Raw genomic sequence first — 19,309 nt, 5'->3', positions numbered from 1 at the left:
TTATAAAATTTGTAAAAATATAAGAAATTAATGATTTTAGGTTTATTTTTTTATAAATTTTTAAAAATTCTATAAAATTTCGAAAATTTAAAGTAATAAAATTGTATAGTTATAAAAATATAATTAAATAAGATTTCGAAATTAGTAATGTTCATATTTGAATATTTTATTTTAAAGAGGATCTATGAATTATTACCATATTCTAAAAAGTTTACCAAAAATATAAATCAACATAAATGTAATATATGAGTTATTACTATATTCTAAAAAATTTACCAAAAATATAAATTTACATTAAATATAGTTGTCCATGTCATATTTTTCATATGCCATGTCATCAAATTTAGTAGACATGTCACTTTTTTTTTGCGAAACTGATTCTGAAGAGGACATGTGGCAAAATCACTTCGCAAATATAGTCTAGGGGATTTGTTTTACGAGAATTCTTGTCCGTATTTAAAAACTTCATGCCCAAAAATTCTATTTATACCATACTAAAATAAGTTATAAGTTATATACTTTTTACCATCGTTAATCACGGAATCGTAAAAGAATAGTTAAACTGTGAAAAAAATAATAATTAAACTGTGAAAAAATTTATAATTTATCCGGAAAAAAATAATTAAGCTGTAAATTTTTTAAAATTTGTGAAATAATGGAATAGATATTTAATTGATTAAAATATTTTGAATGGTATTCACCTTTTATAAGAAAATTAAATATCAATAATAAAAATAATCATTACATAATATGAAAATAACTAAAATTTATTAAAATTACTTCAGCTCTTATTATATATATTTAGCTTATCTTTTAATATGATTTAGTAACAGATTGACAATTGATAATATTACAAAACAAATTATAATATAACTTTATTTTAAACATAACTATTTATCATAAAAAAATATTGCTATTTAAAATGGTATTAGCATATAATTTGGTAATACGAAAGGTTTGAATTTATATTTTTTTCACCATAATCTATTAAAACTTACTTTTCCACTTAATAATTTTTTTTATATTTCTGTCAATAAAAAGGCAAATCTGCGTTTTTCACATTTTTCTTATTTCACAATTTTTTTGATTGGTAAAATATTTACGGAATCACGTAAAGATATCGTTCTGCCATTCCTGTTAACTTCAACCATGTGGAACACCACAATACTAACAACTTGGAGGTATAACCATCTTACACTAACTGTTTAAACAAACAATGCACGATCAAACAAACAATTATATGAGCCAAAAGTAATGATTTGCTAGCTCATCTTTTGTTGTGATGTCCTACTTTTTCAAAATCAATCATGACATTCCTTTTACAAAAATCCTAAACAAAAAGAAACTCCCAAATGTTTCTTTTTCTTTTGTTCTCCAAAATAATTGTTTCATTTCTAAATATTTGTTTGAAATATGTAGAGTTGCAAAAATTTATGATTGCGATATGTTTTCGTTGTTCAAATGAGTATCATATGATTGTCTAATAAATTAATTGGAGATGGTATAGTATATTGAGAAACCAGTAGTATACTATAACTCTTTTTTGAACTAACAAAGAAAGCAATGTAAAAAATGTTAGATCCTTTCTTCCAGTACTGCAGTAACAGAGATTGACTTGCAAGACGTTATTATAATCCTGTTATAATTCGCTAGTTAGTAATCGTATAATCACACACACACACAGACATTTTGTTCCTTGTGCGGTCTTTCATTTTATCTCAACATATTTTTATAATGTTTTTTTTAATAATGTTAAAAAAGCTTAAGTGGAAAGTTATACTTATATTTAAGAAATTTAATTATATTTAATTATATTTAATTAAGGCTATATGACTATATGTTTAAGATTTACAGATACAACGTCCAAACTAAAGTTACTTAATCAAAATAAATTATTACTTACACACGGTACATATATATCTGAGATATAAAGAATGTGGCTTAGCTTAGTGACAAAAACTGCTAAGGGGAAAGGTAGATTCTTGGTGCACAAAAGAAAAAAGAAAGGTAGATTCCAAGAAAGAAAGGTAGATTCCAAGAAGGGTAGATCCTTGGTGCACACGGTACTCTGTTCCTCACGCCAATTGTTACATTTAGAGAATTTGCATTCCCTACCCACACATTTATTCATAATTAGCTATATACCATAGATCACTATTCTACACTGACATTTCTTTTAGTGTCTCTTTATTTTGCCTTGCTCTGATCCAACACGTGGCCCAAATTTCACTGCTCAAGGCAGATTCTTAATTTCACCATGGTTTTAGAATATTGACCCAATTGACTCTTACATTTAATCTTTGGTTTTAATTTCATTTCAAAGCTAGAAAAAGGAATATACTCAGATCATAATGAATTTAAAGTTCAATTAGTATGAAAATGTACGAAATCAGCAATCTACAGAGTTTTTTGAATTAGCCACCCCCAAAAGAGGATAGCAATTGAGAAATGGACTTCTCATCGATCAGATTATATCAATTTCAATAAATGGTTATTGTTATGTACTCTGTGTAATGACTTTCGTGACCAAGACTATGAAACAAGAATACCATAAAGCTTATCATCGATACCATTCATTAATTAAACGCCTCCAAGAATATTTTGAAGTTGGAAAATAAAATAATAGTTTTGATAGAGACCTAACAGAGTCGACTGAAAGCTAAAAGAACGACAAGTTTTTTAGGAAGATTGAGATTAGAATCTGACCCCACAAGAAACTACCCGTGAAGAACAAATCAATTCCACGAACCTTCTTCGAAATGATTCACTTTACCCTTTTTATGTAGTTTAATATTTAATGAACCCATAAGAACTTGGATGATAAGATTTACTGACGCAAAACATTCTACATGAAAAACGAGTGTTTCAAAATTTATGGTTTAATAGTAGCCATTCAATTATTATAATATATTGGGAAACCCCTAAAAAGCTTAGATTATCACAATACTTTCTTTTAGGTCGATGAAATTATTTCTGTATAAAAAAGAGCTTGATATATCCATATATTTCGGACGAGACCAACCAGAACTAACAAGTTGATGTTATTGCAAACTTTGCTTTTTGACATCAAATAAAGAAGAAACAAATCTAAACTAAACCTGTCTTTTTCTCTAGTTTTCATAAATTTCTGATTAAGTAATACATGGAACTACTAGATAACAAAAAAAATGGAATTACTAGATAACTGATTTATCGTTTATATATGACATCTTGATCTATCATAAGTATGTTAATTAATTTATTTGAAGATGAAAAAGAGAAAAAAATGAAAAAGAAAGAAAATCTTACATAGTAATAAATTATGTTTTTATAACAAAATTAGCATATGAATGGATTTTTTTTAAAAGTATCATTTATTAAAGATAAAAACAAATACATATTACATATCTGAATTTAGTACTTAGTGATTAGAATTTTAATTTTAGTACTTAGAGGATGAGAATGTGATTAAGGTTTAGGAGCTAGAGTAAATTTTTTTGTTAAATGTTTTTTCCTTTCGCAAAGAATTTTATGCAGATTAAAAATTAGAAAATTATAAAACATATCTGTATATAATAAACAATTAATCAAACGAAAAATAATTTAAAGAAAATTTTGTTAGTTATTCAAAAAAGGCAGGAAAAATTGAATATGTAAAGTAGCATTAAAAGTAGAATAACATTATTTTTAAATATGAAAATATTAAGATAATATTTTTCTGAAACAGTGGAAGCAAATATAATTTATAGATTTTTATCAGTTGGTGGTGTTATTTTCGGATAAATTTTAGAAAGTATAATTTTGAATTCAGTAAAAAAAAGTATAATTTTGAAGATTTGCCAAAAAAAACCGTTAAAGAACGGACCGCGGATCGGATGTTATCATACACTCGTAGACACTGAGTGCCCTCTCCACAAGAAGAAGTAATCAAACTTAATATCTATACTATTAAATTAGAAGTATGCCCAATTGATAAATGTTTGGTCCAATGGATAAATGAAACTGACCTTATAATTATGATGTAATTAGTGTTAGTGGAGTAGGCAAATAATGTTCTCGACAGTTTTAATTTATTGTGAGAAAGAAGTGGTCCTGATTATTAGGGAGTAAGAGCAGATGTTATTTGATATGTATTCAGTTTACAAAAGTTGTTACAATTATATAATTGTTGATCAAATAAAGTTACAATTATATAATTAGATTAATATACTTAAAAACAAATTCATTGGCAAAAAAGGTATATATGCCAAGGGTTTGCTAGGGCAAAAAATAATGATGCTTATGTTTAAATAAAATAGATATTATAAATATATCAATATTAAAAATAAAAGAACAGATTAAAAATATAATAAAATTTTAAACTCTAAATTTTGTTCTCATTTCACATAAAAATATATTTTTTACAATTTTATAACAAGTTAGAGTTACGACATATAATAAAAATACAATAATATCAATTTAATAATTATTTAAATATCTAATTCAAATAGTGAAATTAAATTTTAAAATTTTAAAACAACAATCTAAGTAAAATTGAATTATATATCGATCACCCATAAGTTTGACATGAAACCTCTGATTTTAGCAATTTTTACGGGTTTTATTAAGTTTTTAATATCAATACTATTAATTTTGGAACATGACCAGTTGATATTAGTTGTGTCCAACTTAAAAAAAAAATAGAAACTATATATAACCGTTTATGTGCCATATAAAATAACTGCTTAACCTATAATTTTTACTTTATATAATACAACAACAACAAACAAAATTCCATAACAACCACTACATTCCCGATTTTTTAGGACCGCAGATAGTAACCAAAAGTTCTTGAAACTATTTTTTTCTTATTCTTTTTTGTTACCTAATAGTTAATAATATAGCCCATATCTAATTTCAAAATCACATTATTTATTTAACAAACAATAATATTCCAGAACCACAATATACGTGGTGGTTATAAACATAAATATGATTATAAACAAAAAACACAAATATAATTACCAAAATAAAAATGAAAATTAAATTTCTAAAAATGTACAACACAAAATATGTTTTGCTTACAAAATATTAATATTTCGGAATATATATATATATATATATATATAATATATATATTAAAATTAAAACAGAAATATATATATAAACTGATGGAAATATATTTCTTATGAAACTTTAAAAGTTAACTAATAAAGTTAACTAATATTAATATTAATTAATGGTGGAAGCGGGTTATTAATAAAATTTAATTTTATGATTGACGGGGTTTAACTGGTTTAAGTGAATTTTTAATAGAAATAAATATTCATATGAACTCATTTAGTTTAACGGGTTTTAAATAGGTTATTCGAATAAAAATATTTATTAAATGTGATTCTACTTAAAGTTTGTGAAGACCATTTTAACCCAACTACATATATATATAACATAATATGTTAAAAAAATATTTCTTTAAACATTTTTCAAAAAATTTGTTCGGTTTTAATTGCGGGTTGAGTTTGATATTAGTTTTTGAATATAATAATTTAAGAACCGTTCGAATATATAGATCATGTCTAATAGAGTATGAGACTTTTTTTGGGGCGATTGGGATATAAATATTCTTGACTAAATTATGTTAGGTAACTACTAAGTAAATATAATATGTTGCAAACTTTAGAAATAAAGTTTTAAAATTGTTTATGAATGCATATGATACAAGTGTATAGTTATGCAACTTGACATATTGAATATAGTCACCAAAAATATATTAAATTAAATTAATATTAAACACTAATATAATTATAAAAACACAAAAATTAAATTAAATTATTTTTTTAAAAAACATAAAACAAAACATATACCCGCCCTTTAAAGGGCGGGTCAAAATCTAGTTAACCGTTATATAAAACACTTTCTCTTTTGGGGTTGACGTCAAAAGTCTCCCTATATATGACGCTATTAAAAGAAATTTCGCCTCTCCTTCATAATTTTGCCACTTGCCAGGTTATTTCCTTTGTCGTTCTGCGAACTTTCTTTATTTCATAAAAACCATCCATATATATCATGTTTGCCCCTTTATTATTATCAAACATTTCTATCAACAGAATAGATCAACCCTAGATTTGATCGAACCTATCACCACACCGATCCCATGGCGGGGAAGAGATTAATTCAAGATCAAGAATCAGACCAAGAAAACAAAACGGAGAAACGGATGAAATCTCTTCCATTATTTGCCTCGTAAACTCCCTCAAAACTTCTTGAATATTTTTGTTCATATATTGTATTATGACTAATCATTTACAACCATAGTTTTAGCCAGGAAGATGTTCATTGTTCAATATATACATATATATAAAGTATATATATATGCGTGTATGCTTTTATTTTATGTATATTGTCTCTTCCGATCTCTCTCTTTCTCTCTATTGTGTTTTTTCTTCTATTGATTCATTTTCTGATAAACGTTTTGGTTACTTTTCCCCCGGCCAAATTCCAGTGTGTTTGGAGCATTGAATACTGAGAACACTATGAAGAGCCTTTCGTTAGCCCTAGAGCCTGTTCTTAGAAAAGTTGTAAGTACACTTTAATTTCACTTTTTGTTATTTATAAATACTCGTTTTCTGTTAAAACGGAAATATGACATTATTGTATGTTAATATAGTTAGGTTCATGTGCATATCTATACTTTAAAATTGATAACTCATAGATATATGTAGATAAGTAGAGAACAAGAGAATTTATCAGATTATCATATTGAGAGTTAGAGGTACGTATCTACCATGTTTAATCACATTGAGACTTAAGTAACAAGTATCAAATGCATCCACACACACATATATATATACACACACACACACATATATATATATATATACACACACACAAATATACAGAAGTCTAGCATTGACAACGCCTAGTATGCGAGTTAGAAGTGATAAAATAAGAAAGATTCGATCTTCTGTCTAATCCGATACACTTATGTTATGTACAACACATACCCACGCATACCATCACTATTAATTTATCATAACCTCATGAAGATTTGAATTAACACTTTCAAAGTTACAGATCATTTTAGGATTACTGATGAGATCTACATATATATAGGGATACAAATTTTACACCACTTCTACTTTACGTATAATATTTTAGAATTATGATTTTTGGTACATGGAGTTTTTTAGGGTTTTTTTAGGAAAAATACTTAGCAAGATCGTTATATATTTTTTCAAGCTTCTCATGGGCTAATACAGAATTATAGTGTAGTAAATCATATTAACAACAGAAATAATATACACTTTTGTTATTTGTGCAAGGAAATATTAAACGGAAAATCTTTTATAGAACATATAAAAGATCATCGTAAGAGTATTAATTTATAACTGGTTTTGGTGATGGAAACAGGTCAGGCAAGAAGTGGAACATGGAATAAGTAAAAGACTTCGATCACTTTCTAGTTCATCGTCGTTTCAAGTAGAAGCTCGGGAGAATATTGCTCCGACACTAAAGCTAATGTTCGCAAAGCATCTAAAGAAACCAATATTCACGGGAAGTAAAATCATTGACGAGGACAACAATCCACTTCGGATCATCCTTGTTGATGACTCAAACAATGATCTTTCCACTGCTCCGGTGAATCTCGACCATCCGATCAGACTAGACATCGTTGCCCTTCACGGAGATTTTCCTTCGGGTGATAAGTGGAGTAGTGATGAGTTTGACCGTAACATCGTTAAAGAAAGGGATGGTAAAAGGCCGTTACTTGCTGGAGAAGTTACTGTGACCATGAGAAACGGCGTTGGTACTATTGGAGATGTTGAGTTTACGGATAACTCTAGTTGGATTCGTAGCCGAAAGTTTAAAATTGGCGTGAAAGTTGCGAAAGGGAGTAGCGGTCAAGGGGTTTCGGTTTGTGAAGCAATGACTGAAGCCTTTAATGTTAGAGATCATCGTGGAGAATGTAAGTTCCTTTTCCTGATCTTTGCTAATTTACCCTAATTAGTAATTATTAACAAATATATATGTACATATATTTTGGCTTTTGTAGATTCATTGATTAAAGCACTCCACTAGACATGTGACAGAAACATAACATCACAAGAAACATGTTTCCATTATCTTTGACCTAACCATATATGATTGCACTATATCAATCACGCACCTTAACATATAGATTCTATGCAACATATGTGCAATAGAAATACATTAAAATGATATTTTCTTTTTTTTTGTCAAAACTATATCGTAATTGATATTTTGATTTTTTTTGTCACGAACTCTTATTCATCAAATAATAATTACATATGGTACATATATATATATATAATGTATTATTTTTATTTGTTTAAGAAGAATATTAGTTTTAATAACTAAAATATTATATTAAGAAATGGGTTACATCAATGTTGCTGTCTTTGGTCGAATTATTTTGAATTCTCTGGTTGTCCTAGTCGTGATATATTTTCCTTACAAAGTCTGCTTTTTTGTCTCCACACAAACTTACTTATTATTTCAACCTGTATGCCATTGACAAATTGACATTATTTGCGGTGTGGACCATAAGCAAACAAGTGTCCACTTTATATAAATGCAACAAGTCGTGGTAAATGCTTTTACATATATTCTGTCTATGAACCATTCCTTACATTAATTCGTCGTGATATCATAGTTCGCAAAGCATAAGCAGATACATAAAGTACGTATTAGGGACAAACAAATAATACAAGTTTGAAAAAATTGTATTAATAGTTTTTGTTTTGTACTTCTTGGGGTTTGGTGAAGTGTACAAGAAACATCACCCACCAATGTTAGAAGACGACGTGTGGCGACTAGAGAAGATAGGCAAAGATGGGGCCTTTCACAAGAAGCTCACTGCTGAAAACATCAATACTGTTCAAGACTTTTTGAAGTTATCCGTCGTTGACCTCGACAGACTCCGTCAAGTAAAACTATTAATCATTTAATTTGTCCTAATTACTGACAGAGAAGTATTATCTGTATACCGATCATGTTTTTGTGAGAAATTTGATTGTCTGACTTATAAGGATTTGTTTGTTTGTTTGTTTGTTTACAGATTTTGGGCCAAGGAATGTCTGATAAAATGTGGGATGTCACATATAAACATGCTCGAGAGTGTACTTTAGGAAATAAGTTATACATTCACAGAGGAACTAATTTTTCGTTGACCTTGAATCCAATATGCGAAGTGATCAATTGTCAGGTGTTTTCTAGTGGAGAAGCGGTGAATCAAGTATATATCTTTCTTCTTTGAATTTGAAGTCATCCTTTGGAAAAACTGTATTTTTATTTCGTTAATGGTAACATTTGGTTGCAGCTCTATATCAAGAGGCTAGCTCGACAAGCTTACTCAAAGTGGGATCAGTTAGAAGTGATGGAAATAAAAACAAACGAGGTTCCTCTTTTGACACCAGGTAATTTAGAATAGGATATAGTTGTTAGTAACATAATTTTGTACAACTATTTTTAAAGTTGGGCATAGTAAGTTAATGAAATAATTTTGGTCATATATAGGTCATACTATGGAGCAGCCGTATGGTGGAAACAACCACTACCACAACATTGAAAACCATAAATCGTATCAACAAAACGGATATGCTCTAGAGAGATCTCCCAACAATATGGAGATGATTAACGAAGGCTATATTACCACGACCCCAATGGAATTCGGTGTATGTTTCAACATTACCGGATCTTCGTCACAAAGTCATATGAACCCTTTTGAAAATCCTCATCTACGTTAGTATTGGAATATGAAGCCTCTTGTGCCTTCACATGATGGTTAGACTCTTTCCAAATAAAGGTGTAACTATATATACAATGGTAAAAACATGGATTACATTGTATATATATATGTATATCTGTATATTAGAGTTGATTGCTGGAAGAGGCACATTTTGAGTTTTGTTTGCAAGTTGGAACACATTGTGCATGTGAGGCACTTTCTTTTGGATCTAGTGGTGTTGTTTCTCTGTTTTGCCCTTAATGAAGCGAGTGTTGATATGTCTTTGGTTTCTGAAGCCGGTTAGTGGCAAATCCCAGCCGGTTCAAACAATAAAGTGTGTTTGGTTTTTACTTTTGTCTCCCACCGTTGGATTGCATAAAGCACTTTTTGAACCTGCGGATGTGATTTTAGTAGAGTTTTGTCTCTCACCTTTAGGTTGAATGTTAGAAGTGCTATCGACCATTGGATTGCTTCATCCACAATTTAATCTTGTGCTATCAAATGCGGCCAGAAAAATCGGGTGCATAAAAAAAAATCACGTTTATGTTTGTTTTAAGGTTGAATTTGAATTCTAGGTGATGAATCTAGTGTTTTGAACACAAATAATAAGAAAATGGCAGAAAATAATGATAAATCATGTTAGAAATGTGTGCGGCGGCCATGAAAATTCGCAGAAGAAACAAAACCCTAAAAAGAAAAAGATGAAGTATTTACGATTTTGCCATTAATGAAAAAAAAATTGTTAACTTTCTCGTAAACAAATATATTGTGGACGAGACAGTTGTGGACGAGACTCTTGTGGACGGGACTGTTGTGGACGGGTGAAGCATGTTCAGGGGAGTTGTGTACGAGGGACTTGTGTATAAGAGAGAAAACATTGATACCAAAAAAATGAAACCATCAGATATGGAAACAAGTTTTCTTTAGCTATGACATTACTAAAACAAGTTGAAATTACACTTGCATTATCGAGGAAGGTAACGAAAATAACATAGGATTATCTTTCTTGCTCAATCCCCGGAAGACCGGAACGATAGCTGACATGTGGAGTAGTTTGAGTTCGCAGGAGTTATGGTGTGTTTGAAAGGGAATCATGGATGGGCGTAGTGTGTTCGGGACTGTTGTGGACGGAACTGTTGTGGATGGGACTGTTGTGGACGGGTGAAGTGTCTTCAGGGGAGTTGTGTACGAAGGAGCTGTGTGTGGAGGAGTTGTGGAGCGTGGAACAGAGTTGTCTTGTTGGGTGAAGTGGAGGTATGGAAAACTTGCGAAAAGTCTCGGAGGTTATCGGGTTTGTTCTTTCCTATAAGATCACGTAAACATTGATATCAAAAAACTGAAACCATCATAAACCAAAATAAAAATTGAACCTCTTTAAGATCTGTGAACCTAACGGATTTCATGATACACTTTACAATACACACAAAACGTAACTTCACATATCGTAACAATACAGATCTTAAACACAGGAGTTGAGGAGAAACAAATCAAAATGTAAAATCACTCTAAGCTGAGGAAAAAACACCATTTTTAACGCATTTAACAAATGTAAAATCAACCAAACCAACACGAGGTGGGACGGCAGGAAACATAGCAAAACTAGACAGCGAAATCTCTAGATAAAATTAACAAAATTCTACAGAACAAAAAACATAGATCTTGGCCGAAATTAGGTAAAAATAGTTCATCTATTAGAGAAAAAGAGCAAAGGTCATGTTTTGTTTTCAGAAATCATAATTGAAAAAGAGTAATCTGTGTTTAAATCGGAGTTATTTACCTCTCATGACGGAATCTGTGTTGGTAATGATGTTTACACCGGAGAGGAGCGGTAGCAAATTTCGTATCAGCCGGGAATGACGAGATGGAAACGGCGAGACTGGAATTAGGGTTCTTTCTTGATCTCCGCCGCAATCGTAAGGAGAGAATGAGAGAGTGGGGAAAAGCGGGAATGAGAAAATCACGATACAAGAGTTGGGAATTGGTTTAAGTTTTTTTTTTTATATGGTTTGGTTTATGGCAATATCGACTCCGGTTCGGTTTCATTCACTATAAGGACATTAAGGTCTTTGACTCTTAATAAACTACTCCTCAAGTGGAATGTGCCTTGCTGTGATATACGAAACTCAAAATGTGTCTTGGGAAGTAAAAAAATCTGTATATTATAGGAGGAATGTGTAAAAATTTCAATAAGAGTAATATTTTCGCTTAATGGTATTTTAGCTGTTCACATTTTTCATGTTTTGACAACATGATGCAGATGTTTTTAACCATTCACGGTATTAAATCAAAGATTTTATGTTTTGACGAGTTTGAGAAATAACTCGACTATATATATGATGAATATGTTTATTTTTGGTAATTTATCATCCCGTTATTCCTTCAGTTTACTATTCATTTGGATACCATTTATAATCAATTGAAAACTAATTAGTAAAACATGTGAACTGTGTACTAGATAAGACTACTAATGGTGACAAGAAGATGAGGAGGGTAACTTTGTGATTCGGCCCCTCATAAGACTCTATATCTCAGGAACACTCGATAAGTTTAATGGCAGAATAAAACCGAAACATAAAAGGAAAAAGAAAAAAAAAAATCAATCGCAGATGTTTCAGTATTGATCCATCTTCCAAAGGATTTGAATTATTATCTTAAGCGGCTGCCATGGTTGTTGCCAGATTCCTGGCGAAGCTCCTTGACGACAGCAGCTAGAGCCTCGGGGTTAAGACCAAGATCGCAGAGAGCTATTAAAACAGACAATGTATGTCGATCGAGACCAGTGTCCAAGATGTTCGACATCCGAAACACAAGCTCCAGCGACTCCCTCGCAGTTTCAGCTGCCTCTTGTTCCATTTTACTCTGTCACCACAAATATAAAATCAAATTTCATTTCCAAAATCTACGAAAAAGATTCAACTATTTATACGGAGTTATCGATTACTGACTGCTCAAAAGTTAAATTGGATTCCTATAGAGTCAAAGGAGACAAACGAAGAGAGAGATGTACAAACCGATTATGCAACGGCGACGGATCTGAGTTCCCAGAGCTTGACAGTTGATTAATTAGGCCATTTGATCAGGACTTAGGGCCGATTAATTAGGCTAGTTTTGAAAGGAAAAAATGCATTTGATTTTAGGAACAGTGGAAATATTTAAATACTAACTGTGGTTGATATTTGATTTTTTTGAAAGTCCACTGGGCCTGGTTCTAAGAATGTTAATTGCTTTCGATTAATTAGGCCATTTGATCAGGACTTAGGCCGATTAATTAGGCCAGTTTTGAAAGGAAAAAAATGCATTTGATTTTAGGAACAGTGGAAATATTTAAATACTAACTTTGCTATATTATCATTGAAATTGGATGAGTATTTAAACAATTAGATCATTGTTAGTTAGCTGAAATTAAGATAGCTTACTTTTAAATAATGTATCAATTCTCATCCAAAAGATAAATAGATATATGCTTTACTTTCTCATTAATAAGATACAGACAAATGCTTCATTTTATTATTACTGCTAGCCATTGATAAATTTGGTAGATGGATAGAAAATGTATGATTCTAGTATTTTGTTTCGTGTTAGATTGTTCTTGTGAATTACGACTCAGTAACTAATCGACAGAAATACAATTTGGCAACCTAAAATAACAATGTCGTTTGTCGTGGAGTTTTTGGGCCATGCTCCGAGGAGAATAAAGTTGAAAGTCTTGAGACTTTTGGACTCTGGTTTTGCACTCAACACCTAATTGACGCACCTAACAGTCTTCCATGTTTTATCATTTTTATTTTTATCTCAAATATCAACCACAGTAATTGTTTACAGCTAATCTATTTCCCATCAAAACCGGACCAATATTCTTTGGGTAATTGTGTTAATCCATGTGGCAGGTTTCGATATATAGAAACTTGCAGATTCTTTTCAATTTTGTGGCCAAAGCATAATCAAAACCTGGGACCCTCTAGTGCATCTCGTCTTCCTTACATCGAATAAATAAAAATTGGAATATAGCTCTGACAAATAAGAAAAGTAAAAGTGACATGAGAGACCTTTTCTACATATACAAGCAAAGACAATAAATTTTCCTCCTTTATCTTCGTGACAAAAGTGAACATAATGAAAAAAAAGGTTATTTAAATCAAGTCAAATATTAATGCTTTGATTGGAAGTAAAAAAAGAAAAATCGAAAATTCTGGTATTTAATTTACCCTCTTTTACCTCAGGATTTAAGTTTTGAAAAACTCTTAAGACACTTGATTTATAATTTTTTGTAAATTTTAAATTTATTTATTTAATTAATTATAACTAAAATACATATTAAATATCGGTAAAATACTTATAAGATTTTTCTTATCAATAATGATGTCCTAAAAACTCAGTAAAGTATAAACGAAACACAAATCTTGCATGTGAAAAGAAAAATATATGATCAGTTCACTTGTAGACTTCAAGAGTACACAAACTATATAATATACGAAAAGTGGATTTGATTAAATTGATACGTTAATTAGTTTCACTAAAACCAAGTTAAGAAGTCCATCACACTCTTCCCCGCGCTGTGTGTGTGTGTGTGTGCGCTTCTCTCCCCACCACTCCATTATCTCTTCCTCTCTCTCTCTCTCTCAGAGAGAAGACAATGCCTGTCTCTGGAGATCCCTCGTCTACTTCTTCGACAACAATCTGCCACCACATCAGACACCAACAACCCATGAACAACAACCTCCCACCATATCCCTCCGCCGCCGATGAGCCTCTAATCCCCAAACCTAACCGCATCTCTAAATCCGCCATGTCCACCTTCTTCCTCTTACCTTCATCCTCATCATCCAACGGACCCACCAGAAGAAAGGCAAAGAAACCAAACCCTTTACCCCAAACCTCTTCCTCCTCCTTTCGCAGCCTCGGCTGCACTTCCTCCGCCTCCCAGAAGGTTTCCGTCCCCGCCGTGATCCGCTCCTCCGCGAACTGGGACGCCACTGATGCCAAAACCAAGAAGACGAAGAGCAAGAAGAAGAACAAGGGTTGTACTAGTAGCTACAATGGCGGCTCGGTCAAGATCTTGAGCGAGGCAGATAGAAGCGGTTGCGGTCCGGTTCCTGATGTTTGGTGCGGACCCGGGATCGGGTTTTCCACCGATGCGGTGGTCTCCGGCACGAATATCCCCGTCGAAGCGGAGCCTCCGAGAAGGAACGTTCCGGCGAGACGCAAAATCGATCGAGAGGTTTGTGTCTTTTTTATTTATTATTATTACACAAGTCTTGTCTTAAAACTCAAAAGTGTTTTAACATTATGTGCAGGGCTCTTCTGTTCCTCCGAGGCGATCTCATAATCAAGAAACTAGTTCTTACTTTGACTCTGATTTGACGTCGAGGGATGATGAACAGACGCAGACGCTTTTCTCCGATAGATATCATCATCGTCATATACGACAACCTTACCCTAATGGACTCGACGAGGTTAGAGAGTGTGTTCTTGACTAAGTTTGTGTGGGCATTGTTTTTCATCTAGATGGTTTTGTTTGTAGATGATGATGATACAGAATGGTTTTGTAATGGGAGGGATGTTAAGCTCTCACGATCACTTCCGTGACTTGAGGCTCAACGTCGATGCCATGTCTTACGAGGTAATGTTATGTTCCTTTCTTACAAAAGAGTATCTTAACTCTTATGTTTTTTTTAATTAAAGAGTTTTGTGTTTGTTCCGTTGTGTGAAAAAAAAACAGCAACTTTTGGAGCTTGGTGATAGAATTGGGTATGTGGACACTGGACTTAATGAAAAGCAGATCAAAACCTGTCTCTGCAAAGTCAAACAATTTCAGAAAATTGCACAACTAGAAGATAGAAAGTGCAGCATCTGTCAAGTAAGCTCCAGTTGTTGTGGTTTCATTACACTCAGATGTTCATTCTCTTTTTTTTTGTAACAACAACCCCACGTTCTTGTGTTTGTTTGCCGACAGGAAGAGTACGAGGGTAAGGACGAGGTAGGGAAGTTACGATGTGGGCACAGGTACCATATCCACTGTGTGAAACAATGGCTGCTGAGGAAGAACTCTTGTCCGGTCTGTAAAACGATGCCATATGTTTAAAAAGTCTTAGATATATAGAGATAAGTTCTCCTCCTTTGATGATGATGATGATTCCTGATCTGGAGATTAATCCCAATCACTATCTGATGTTAGATTCTTCTCTGGGGATTATTGCTCATGATTTGCTATTTTATGCTGATGAAAAACATTTGTAAGAAGCAGCAAATTGTTACTATTACTTACCTATGGAAACAAGTCACAGATGTGAACCCCACATTGCGTGTGGGTTAAGATCAATCTTTTGGTTGGTGATTATTAGGTCGGCAACTACAAAAAGATGTTGGGTCGATGAGATCTAACGCTATTAGATCACATGAAAATGATTCGTGCAAGTTAACATCTAGAAGGTTATTATCTACATAAATAGTGTGGCCAATTCAATGATGTTACTGTAATAATAAAGTCACCAATATCATACACATTTGTCTGTTTCAAAACACATTATGTAATCTATAGAGCACACTTACATTTATTACTTAGGTTTACTCGCGGGCTGTAAGGTCAAAAGAGGTATCTAATACTATAAAGAAAAGTTCCATTCTCTTCTCCTTCATCCACGTAGGAAAATAGGGATACAAGAAAGTGACACGTGTCACATTCAATAAAACACTGCGTTTCATTTATCTGGCTGTGCAATGTATATGGGCTTTGGTTTGCGGTAATGGAATCCAATCCAAATAAGTGAAAACGCGTTGGTTCTGATTTTAGGGTTGAAACCCGTTTTCATCTTCGCCATTCCAGAGCTACTCTTGAAGATCGAACCCAACAATGGAGTTTTTGAATGATGAGTAAAAGACGAAGCGTCGGGAAGGAACGAGTAATGCTTCGTCGTTTCGTTTTCTTCATTCATCGACTTTATGAAAATTCTTAACTCCATCAATGCAAATCAAGCACAAAGTCTCATTCAATGATCCTTATCTCTTCAAGACGACGTTCCTCAATCTATAAAAAGGTACTGCTGCATCCCTAGAACATCATTCGTCTCAGTTCATGAAAATCCTAAACAAACACAATATTTGCAGGCCGGCGGTGTTCTTCCAGTGTCGAGGTGCGTTTGCTCCGATTCTAGGATGCTCGAAACATCAAACGCTGTGGCGAGTTAGATGGGATTGGAGCTACACCTCCTTGAAGGTTTTTCCGATCTTTAATCGTATGATTATATTCGTCATGTTTCCCAGATCTTCTTTGAATCTTTTTTTTTATTATATATTTTGAGACCATTTGTTGATTATGCTCTCTGTTCACAATTTTTTAGTCAACCTTCATGCCAACTACCGTAAATTTCCACCGTCTCGCCGCTTTTAGGGACTGTCTCAAGGCTGGTTCAGTGTTCGCACTCTAGCTCCTCTGTTTGTTATTTGTAGTGGCTTGGGATTGTTAATTCTTAAAACTGTTTTGATTCTTAAGATTGAATTTTGGTAGAGGCCAAGTACTCGGGGTGCAGGATCCTTTTTCAGTGAAGTTCGGAGCGACGGATCTGGTTTGTTGTCTTACTCTTCTGGACACACTAGAAAGAGGAATGAGAAATTCCATCTTATTCGTTACATTATTCTGCACAGAATATATTTTTATTCCTCCATGTATGCTTCTTTATGGAAGTGTTTAGTGTAACCAATCTTTAAAGCTTCATTCTACAAGATTTGAATAGTTTTCATATATGAAAGATTTGGTAAAGATCCTAACATTGTAACTTTAACAAGTGTGGATTCACAGGTTTAATGAGAGGGAACCAGATGTCAGTGCATCTCAACAAGATGGGCCTCTGCTAGAAGTTAAAAGTGCTGGAAAAGGAAAAGACAAACCCAAAGGGCCAAGTGATGAAGCACTAAAAATTGTAATCGCCAGGTTTCCAAGTGGTCGGATTTTCCAAGTGAGCTTTTGTTTATGTTTAGATAAGTTTGTAAATTTGCTAAAGTTGCATGATTTTAATATGTTTGTGTTTATAAGCGGTGCTCTTATATTGTTCTATTCTTCCAGTGTGATAGTTGTGTATCTTTCCAAGACACTTGAATTCACTCTGGTTAACGTTTAATATTAACATTTGTTCTTTCTCATTAGATTAGTGGTAATTTTTTAAAAAACCTGTAAGTGAAGACATTGCTTGGTTTTTTTGGATTTGGTGTGCATATTGTTAAGGATGACAAGCATAAGATCGACAATGTTTAGTTGTTAAGTTTGTTTTTAAGTCTGGAAATATGTTCTACAGATCAGTTAACTACATATTGGATTCCTTACATATTATAGAATGCTTAAGATGCTGAAAGGAAGCTCTTAGCAATGTCGTCTCCATATGACTATGATTCATGGAGATGGCAGCCTGTGACCTGCTAGCTTCCCTCATGACTAGATATTTTCTCTTTTAAATATAGAAAACATATTTTCTTAGTCTACAAGCAAATATTGTAGGGATTATGCAAAAATAGATATTTAAAATCCATACGCAAAAACATAAGGTTGTTATAGGCTTTTTTCTGACATACACACACTCCCATGAATAAGAATTAAAAGAAAAAAAGAAACAGCATTATCATCAAAATTTATCACAAATCCACATTTCTACATCTATAATTATCAGTTGAACAATGAGTTAATTTGATACATTACCAAAGTAAGGATAATCAAAAAACCAAAACGTTGACACCACGATATAGCTTAGTTTATCCACTAAGACAACAGAGATATGTTCTCAAAGTTTGTTCATCTTTCTGTTTTAATGAAAACTTAGTTTGTGGCTCAAATAAAACATTTTGATGACAATGAGATTTCATTTCTTTTCCTTTCCCGTAGGTCTCAATTGAAAAAAACTGAGTCTATTTAAAGCCTGTTTCTCAATACACCACACACATTGCTCCCTAGATTGTAGCATAACCAGAGTTGAGTTGTACCTCACATTTACAACATCCTCAAGAAAAAGTTAGGGGTACATGTAACTATGTAAGTCTCATTCAAATATCAAGAGATGTCATCGGCATACTGGTGGCTGAGCAGAAAAATTAACAATCATATAACCGCAAAATAACGAGTATCACACAACAGATAACCAAACTTTAAATCTAAAACAAATATCAACTCAATCATTTAGTGTATAAAAAATGTTTCTCTCCTCTAAACTTGCCATCTCATCAAATACTATCACCACAAGATGACACAAGTTCGTTTAATTTAAGCAGTGCGTTCTATATTTTGTTTTTTTCATTTGTTATTTTTGGGCTTCGCGGGTGGGCTCCCACTGTTATTGAAAATTATTATCGAAGTCCAAATCTATCATCCAGCTTTTCTTTTACCAACTAAACTGAGACGAGACAGCACAGACCCCGTCACATCCACACCTGTAATCCGCATCAAATTAAATTCTGGAAACTTTGTTTCTGTCAAAAACTACAGAGGATTACATCTAAACATGCGATTTTGGTTATCCGAAAAGAATCGGTTAAGTTAATAATTGTTTTGTTCAGACTGAGAAAAAGTTATAGAATTGAACCAATTTATAGAAAGTGAAAGAAACAACCTACATATGTTAA

The 19,309-nt window shown here is 32.4% G+C and overlaps 3 protein-coding genes across 12 annotated transcripts; 2 read left to right on the top strand and 1 right to left on the bottom strand.

Moving 5' to 3' along the window:
* Positions 1-6,038: 6,038 nt before the first annotated feature.
* LOC130497629 (protein SAR DEFICIENT 1-like) lies at positions 6,039-10,058 on the top strand. Its single transcript, XM_056990571.1, has 7 exons — positions 6,039-6,201; positions 6,461-6,536; positions 7,369-7,924; positions 8,746-8,906; positions 9,038-9,214; positions 9,299-9,395; positions 9,496-10,058. The coding sequence occupies exons 1-7, from the start codon at positions 6,113-6,115 to the stop codon at positions 9,723-9,725; spliced, it is 1,386 nt and encodes a 461-aa protein (XP_056846551.1). The 5' UTR covers positions 6,039-6,112; the 3' UTR covers positions 9,726-10,058.
* Positions 10,059-12,184: 2,126 nt separating this feature from the next.
* On the bottom strand, positions 12,185-12,824 carry LOC108817530 (mitotic-spindle organizing protein 1A-like). Of its 2 annotated transcripts, none has more exons than XM_018590250.2 (2): positions 12,718-12,824; positions 12,185-12,565 (listed from the first exon to the last, which is right to left on the bottom strand). In XM_018590250.2, exon 2 carries the CDS (start codon positions 12,557-12,559, stop codon positions 12,353-12,355), a length of 207 nt encoding a protein of 68 aa, XP_018445752.1. In that variant the 5' UTR covers positions 12,560-12,565; positions 12,718-12,824; the 3' UTR covers positions 12,185-12,352. The 2 variants fall into 2 exon arrangements, with proteins under 2 accessions (XP_018445752.1, XP_018445753.1); XM_018590251.2 differs by having other exon boundaries at positions 12,652-12,760.
* Positions 12,825-14,257: 1,433 nt separating this feature from the next.
* On the top strand, positions 14,258-17,842 carry LOC130497799 (uncharacterized). 9 transcript variants are annotated; one of them, XM_056991007.1, is made up of 8 exons: positions 14,258-14,924; positions 15,001-15,159; positions 15,228-15,326; positions 15,426-15,563; positions 15,660-16,740; positions 16,811-16,919; positions 17,044-17,117; positions 17,196-17,842. In XM_056991007.1, exons 1-5 carry the CDS (start codon positions 14,340-14,342, stop codon positions 15,786-15,788), a joined length of 1,110 nt encoding a protein of 369 aa, XP_056846987.1. In that variant the 5' UTR covers positions 14,258-14,339; the 3' UTR covers positions 15,789-16,740; positions 16,811-16,919; positions 17,044-17,117; positions 17,196-17,842. The 9 variants fall into 9 exon arrangements, with proteins under 9 accessions (XP_056846987.1, XP_056846988.1, XP_056846986.1 ...); XM_056991008.1 differs by having other exon boundaries at positions 16,811-16,938; XM_056991006.1 differs by having other exon boundaries at positions 16,811-17,117; positions 17,196-17,268; positions 17,502-17,842.
* Positions 17,843-19,309: the final 1,467 nt, after the last annotated feature.

The sequence above is a fragment of the Raphanus sativus genome, chromosome 7 (assembly GCF_000801105.2).
Source record: "Raphanus sativus cultivar WK10039 chromosome 7, ASM80110v3, whole genome shotgun sequence".
Classification (NCBI taxonomy): Eukaryota; Viridiplantae; Streptophyta; class Magnoliopsida; order Brassicales; family Brassicaceae; genus Raphanus; species Raphanus sativus.
Note: the sequence above shows the minus strand (reverse complement) of the source record. Positions and strands in the feature narration are given on the sequence as shown.

Excerpts from the sequence above, each read along its gene's own strand:
- LOC130497629 (XM_056990571.1), top strand. The coding sequence starts at position 6,113 with ATGGCGGGGAAGAGATTAATTCAAGATCAAGAATCAGACCAAGAAAAC. Across the intron at positions 6,202-6,460 it reads TCTCTTCCATTATTTGCCTC|TGTGTTTGGAGCATTGAATA; the intron begins GTAAACTCCCTC and ends GCCAAATTCCAG. Across the intron at positions 9,215-9,298 it reads GTGGAGAAGCGGTGAATCAA|CTCTATATCAAGAGGCTAGC; the intron begins GTATATATCTTT and ends ATTTGGTTGCAG.
- LOC108817530 (XM_018590250.2), bottom strand. The coding sequence starts at position 12,559 with ATGGAACAAGAGGCAGCTGAAACTGCGAGGGAGTCGCTGGAGCTTGTG.
- LOC130497799 (XM_056991009.1), top strand. The coding sequence starts at position 14,340 with ATGCCTGTCTCTGGAGATCCCTCGTCTACTTCTTCGACAACAATCTGC. Across the intron at positions 15,327-15,425 it reads TCGATGCCATGTCTTACGAG|CAACTTTTGGAGCTTGGTGA; the intron begins GTAATGTTATGT and ends AAAAAAAAACAG. Across the intron at positions 15,564-15,659 it reads GAAAGTGCAGCATCTGTCAA|GAAGAGTACGAGGGTAAGGA; the intron begins GTAAGCTCCAGT and ends GTTTGCCGACAG.